This window comes from Charadrius vociferus, unplaced genomic scaffold, assembly GCF_000708025.1.
Source record: "Charadrius vociferus isolate BGI_N301 unplaced genomic scaffold, ASM70802v2 scaffold103, whole genome shotgun sequence".
NCBI classification, from domain to species: domain Eukaryota; kingdom Metazoa; phylum Chordata; class Aves; order Charadriiformes; family Charadriidae; genus Charadrius; species Charadrius vociferus.
In genome coordinates, this window is record NW_009648061.1 from 1,549,545 (window position 1) to 1,556,033 (window position 6,489).

Below are 6,489 nucleotides of genomic sequence, written 5' to 3' on the forward strand. Positions count from 1 at the left end.
CACAAGGAAAGCTCTCTGTGCACTCCAAGCATCACCTTTTAGTTACTTCACGCAACTGCTGTAGCTCCTACAAGCCCTGTTCACATTTTTGTTACTGGCTTGTATTTTCTTCTGTGGGAAGTAAAAAACAAACCTGCCTGTCCCTCTATCTCTAGGATAAGGAAAGGAGAGGCTTTGTTCCTTAATAAACCCCACTTTCTTCAATACAACCGTGTGCCTATGGGATCGTAAGCTTGTCATAAGTATTTTGCTAAATCTGCGACATCGTTTTAATATTTCCTCAAATTAAGGTCCCTTATTTTTTAAATAATCAAAGCACAATTGATTCTTTTAAAGAACAGAACTGGGCAAAATGTTCCACATAATAAGGTAAATCTCATTTAGTCGTCCCAGACAGACTTCTTCAAACATTGAGGTCTAAACTGAAGATAGCAATCTTATGCAAGGAGATTAATATATACTCAGAGGATAAAACATGTATACACACTGCTGAATTCAAATAACATAGGAAATTAGTATTTTCTGAAAATGCAGTGTTTGTGAATGTATTCTGTGCACACCTTTCTCAGATGAATTGCAAAGGAAATCTTGGCAAGTAATGCTGAAATCGGCCCTTAGAGGATTTACAAGTTGACAAAACCCATAGGCAGCTACCGGGTCTAACTCTATGGCATGTTACCCATGAATTAATACTGCCCTTTTTTTAGCTTTGAGAAAGCTTGTATACTTTCCGCAGTTACAGAGCAGATCTTCCGTTCATCTGGCACAGCATTCTTCTGTGTGGGTTGGGTTCCCCCCCCTCCCTGTGTAATGCTTCTTCACCTTCGGATATCAGCGCTGACTGCAGACAGTTTGATTTCAGCTGTGTGAAGCGAGTACAGCCTGCGGCTGCTTGCTCTGCCCATCCTGGGAGGAAGCCGTTCCAGCAACGGGGGAAGCCAAATGGGATTTAAGGTAGCTACGCAGAGGCCCCGGTTTACATCCTCCCATCCTAGGTAGCCCCAAGTCAATGCGGGTTTAATAGCCTGGAATATAAACTGCGGGACCCCGGGAGTTGCTTCCTCTGTGGTTCACCCTCCCTAGCTAGAGACAGAGGAGGGAAAGGCAGGAATTGCTTTAGGAACTTGAGTTTAACCCATCCAGAGATGTCAGAGTAAACCCTTAGGCTAGCAATGCAAAACCCAGCATCACCTTTGCCTTCTTTGTCAAGGCAGTCCAATCTTTTTTCTCTGACAACTCTCAAATATGCTATTTTTTTCCCCCAGACAGCATAGCAATGTATTTTCTGGGGTTTTTTATGGCTGACTGACGGTGAATTAAGCTGCACGGGAAAGCAAAATGTTTATACAATAAACCATAAATCAGTTCGTAGTTATTAATGAGCATTCTCAAAATGTTACTGCTGCCAATTTGAAACCTAAGTCACTGGAAGTGGTCACTCACTATATTATACAAAGGAAAAAAAGTCACTGGTTCTTCACGTTCTGAAAAGGGGGATGTGATAGTAGCGGTCATCCTCGGTCAGGAGAGAAATCTCATTCCATTCCCTTCGGTATTCGTCTGGATAGTTTACTTGAAATTCCTCAGTATTAAACCTATGCAGTCTGTAAACTCTTATCTTTACTTGAAGTAAGTATCCAAGAAGAAACAGTTCAACCTAAAGATGAAAGAAGTCTGTAAGACATTTATTTCTAGACTTGGAAAACTACCCCGAAGATAATCCAAGTTAAGGCAAGTCATATAGCTTCAAAACAGTAGACATGGAATAAAAGGGGCCCTTTTGGAAGTGAAGTAAGAAAATGAAATGTTTGAGGGCATTTTCAATGTTCCAACAGTCCTTCCACTGCCCTTTCGCATGTAGGGGATATTCTGGTTAATGCTTGACATTTCGGAAACATCCCTCCTCCACCTGACCCAATACATAATCTGCTCCCAAAGTCAGCTCACACAGCTTAGTGAGGAGCAAAAAGGGACTAGCTATTATTAAAAGATGGATACACCTTGAAAATCGGGAAGCCTGCCACCTTGTGCTCATTTACTGCATGAGAGAAATGTTAATAGTAAACGGAAAAAATTCCCTTGTATATGAAACTTGAGGACTGGCATCTTCATTAACGCTTCTTGCAAAGGATTGCTTAATCTGGAAAAAAACTTTGGAAAAAGCTTCATGTTCTTGGGCATAGCCAGACAGAGCAGAACTTGTCCAATTATAATCAAACTGCTCCTGAAGGTGACTGCAACATGTAACAGATGACTTGGTAACTGAAATTGATTATAAAATCAATTTTACCTATGGGAAAGTGAAAATATTTGCAGAGTGGCAATGTGGAGCTTAGATGTCAGTACTTAACTCCTTGCTAAATACAAAATTGAAAAAAAAAAAATCTTAACATATAAAGGTTAATGGTTAATAGAATTGTCATTACATACTCTTAACAGACATTGGATCTAATGGGAACCAAAGAGAGGGGAAAAAATAGAGCGATGATAGAGGGTTTGGCATAGTGCAACAGATAGAAAAAGCGACACAACAGGTCAAATCTGCATAATCGAAAATTATTTTACATTTCAAAGGTATCATTGTTTTAAACTATGCCTCATTGATGGATTGCAGCATTTATTTCTGGCCCAGCAAGAAAACTGTCCACCCCATTTTAGTCTACTACAGGTTTTTTCCTGGAAGATAAATGTCTATCATCACTTCTCTTCCCCACATCCCAAAGAAAAAAAATGGGCCAGCTATGATGGATGATGTATGATATATTCATCTAATCGCATCAGAGACGGAGTAAGTTTTGTGATTTATTTTTCATTTATATCATTACCTGGTCTAGGCAAATAGAGTCACCTATGGCGTTCAGATGATTCATCATGAAACTCAAAGGGTCAGACGAAGAATCACGAGCAAGGAGAAGGCTAAAAAGGTTGTGTATGGGTTCTTCCCTGTTCTTTATCTGCTCGTAGGCTTCAACAACTTCGTAGAGCATGATGAATTTTATGGCCTCATATAGTTTGTGCTCCTTGCTCTCATCAGAAAAGAGTGTATTACACATGTTCCCTCTTTCTTCATGATCTTTAGTAGCACTTATTTCAGTCCACTGGAAAGCACACAGAAGAATACTAATCAAATTATTAAGAATTCTATTTAATATGCAAGATTCCAAAAGAGAAAACGTTGCCTGTGTGTACTGTACCATTACTGTGGCCAAATGGTGGCGCAAATAGGCAGGCGGCTTTTCCAGATCCACAGTGAAATTTGAAACCTTACACATTTTAGTTTCCATTTATGCAGCTGAACCTATTTGCTACAGACAGCTCCAAGCATCCGGATGCTAATGATAGTCTATGAGAAAGCAAATGTAATTCCCCTATACAAAAGCCACCCACCACTACTGTAGACAATCCAAGTATCGTCGTCGGTAAAAAGTCTGAAAGGAGCGTAACCACCAAAAGCACCTCAGAAAGTTAAAGGAAATCCGTGTGGGTGCACCAGACATACACACTAAGCCATACGCAAAGGTTAGATTAAGTGGTGACGCCTGACCTGTTTTTAACTTACAGCTCCCAAAAGTCAATGATTTTCCTCTACAGTACCCTTTACATTAAAGCTGTCCTAGCTTAAATTCCTTAGATGCTGAGCCCAATTCAGAAGTGTGTCAGTTAAAAGGAACCTACACAAACTGGACAAGCCAGAATGGTCTTATCAACTGTACGTATCTGTATGTCTTTAGTGTGTTCTGTTTCACGAGGTCAAGGTAAGTTGGCTGCATAAGAAGGGACAAGACACAGGCATGCATGGGACATGAACGGGGAAAGAATTTTTGGTTCTGCTCACAGTTGATAACAAGAGCTCCTGAGCTCTCTGGTGCTCTACAGGAGTCACAAGCCAGCACTCACACCCAGAAAATGGGCATCCAGGGGACAACGTTGGCCTGGGTACCAAATCAGAAAGCTTAAAGCACCTAGTCCTGAACACAGTAGCTAAAAAGAGTCATCTGGAACCAAGAGGTTTTTTGGGACCACAATAAGAGATGATGCGCAATGACTGGGATTCAAATGAATTTTAGTTAATTCTGTGCTTGTACCATTTATACGTTGAAGTGGCCATAAACTGTGAACTGAAACAAAAAAAAAAAAAACAACCATCGAACTTACCCATGAATACTTTATTGAGAAACAGATGCCCCCATCTCTTCATGCATTCCTGAAGACTTTCCTTGCAGGTTAAAAATGAGATCAAGTGGATGAACCACTAATGTCCCTTTGCTAGAGGACCTCTACTACCTAAATGTAAAGCACTATTAACCAACGTGGCCCAGGCACAACAGCATCTCCAGACAGCAGCCCACAAGATGATGATGGCACTGGGAAATGCAGCAGAGAACCCTGCTAGTGAAAATAGGCAAAAATCCATCTCACTGGCCAAACAGCATCTTTATGAAAATATAATGAAGTTGGGAGCTAGACCTCATGCCCAATAACAGCATAATGCATCATACAGCTTGCTCTGCAACAATTTGCTAATTGTATGGATTTGTTCACCACGCTGACTTGAAACTTTTATTCTGTATAAACACACAGTTTAAATGTTTCGAGGGACTAACATCAACTTAAAAGAACTAGAACAAGTTAAAAAAAAAAGCCAAACAACCCAACACTGGCGAATGGAAAGAGCAACCAGAACAAAATGATAACTGCCTGCAAGAACCAGCAGGCACATCTCAAGAAGACAGGCAGTTGTCCCTGTGGCACAGCAAGGTTGCAGGTAAGGGACAAGGACCAGATCTCTATTTTAGTTCCCTCTTTTTATTACTAATGCTAAATAAGTCTGTTTGCTGTTTTTCTTTAAGTAACAATTACTATCACTGATAATAGGGTTTAAAACTAGAGTTGTGGCTTGCATACACATGGCCACATAAAAGGAACTAGCTTAAATGTATACCAGTAAAATCAGCTGTTGTAGCTGTGGTAAGACATCCCAGAACCGTAAGGTGCACTGTAGAATTAAAGATGACAGTTTAAGATCTGATATACCGGACAATGGATGCCTTCAGAGAAGGGTTTCAACCTAATCTTGGCCAAAAACCCTGTAGTCCAGCAAATGCCAGTATCCACTTGATGACTGTGACCAAGGGGAGGATACAAAGCCAATGGCCGTCAGGAGGAAGATGGCGAGGAGAGGGCAGTGGTGTGCTGGGGAGAGCTTGTGGCAAAGCAAATAGGAACCATCCAGAGCTCACACAACTGCAGACGTGCAGAAACCCCCACAGAGCTCAAGGAAGGTGCAAGGTCTTGTCAGAATGATTTTTTAGCTCTGTTTCAGAAGGCTTTGGGACTACTAAAACTCCCCAAGTTTAAAATATGTAAATAAGACTTATATTCCTGGTTGGGAATGTACGCAACCAGGATATGCCAAGTAGAGGGGGCAGTGAGGCTTGACAGGCCTTTGTCATCAAGTGCTTCAGGTTACAGAGAGAAATTATAGTAAAAATGGATAAATACAAGGTTTCATGGAGAGGGGACCAAAGGGAAGAAAACACTTTTGAGTAGGAAGTACACTGTTCGTTTGTCCCCTCCCATTTGGGGAGGGAATCCAGGAAGATCTCATACAGCATGTTGTTATTTTTTAATCAAAGTGATGAGGTACTCAAGGAGCCTTGAGGGCAAGGGCAACTAACCACGCAACTAACAGCTGTGGGGAGGATGGCCTCTCTAACTTTCAGGGGGACCCCAAGGACTTAACCTAGTCCCACAAACGGGATTCCCTGCAGGAGAGGTGATGGCCTGCCCAGCAGCTCAGGTCCCTGAACCCAGGAGAGAGGCTGACAGCCAAAGAAATATGTAACAAGGAACAGTTCTCTAACTCTGTCTCAACCCACTTGTTGGTGCTTTTATTCCTCCCAACCATCTCTTAAATACTCACATTGGTCTTTAATGTCTCCATACATTTGCGCAGTTTACCAAAGACGTTGGGACCTGTGTATCTTTCTGGGCCAAAACTGTATTGCTGAATCCAGTTGCAACCTTGGGAATACAAAAGCTTTTCAGGGAGCTGGGGAAAAAAAAACCCAAAACCTAATTAAGTAGAGATCATAACCATAACAAGAAGTAGAATATAAAGTTATATAAACTTGTCTACACACATTTTAATTTATGATGTGGTTCTGTGCTCTGGTTGTAAAGTTCAAACAAAAAATATAAATGGGCTTCAGAACAACTCAAATGTTAAGAAGGAAGCTCCATTTGACTGCCAAGTCCTTTAGAAACTTTTAAAACAGGGCCAGCCAAAAAAAGAAGAAAATATGCTCTCAGAAAAGTATATAACCCACACTCTGGAGAAGCTGGATACATCCAAACTTGGTGAGGATTTTAGAATTACATACACCTTCCAGTTTGCACACATGTCCCCACAGGCAGCAGCTATAGCTCCCCACCTCCTCGCCACTGTCTCCTGCCAGTGCTCATGGAGCCCAGGGCAGGATTCCTGCC

The 6,489-nt window shown here is 41.4% G+C and overlaps 1 protein-coding gene across 1 annotated transcript in view; it reads right to left on the reverse strand.

Moving 5' to 3' along the window:
- Positions 1–1,319: 1,319 nt before the first annotated feature.
- Positions 1,320–6,489, reverse strand: part of FAM105A (family with sequence similarity 105, member A) — a 9,631-nt gene continuing 4,461 nt past the window's right edge. The window contains exons 5-7 of the mRNA XM_009883742.1: positions 5,924–6,052; positions 2,826–3,098; positions 1,320–1,657 (exon numbers count right to left, since the gene is read on the reverse strand). Coding sequence (XP_009882044.1) covers positions 1,478–1,657; positions 2,826–3,098; positions 5,924–6,052 — 582 coding nt within the window. The 3' untranslated portion in view covers positions 1,320–1,477. The remainder of the gene's footprint in view (positions 1,658–2,825; positions 3,099–5,923; positions 6,053–6,489) is intronic.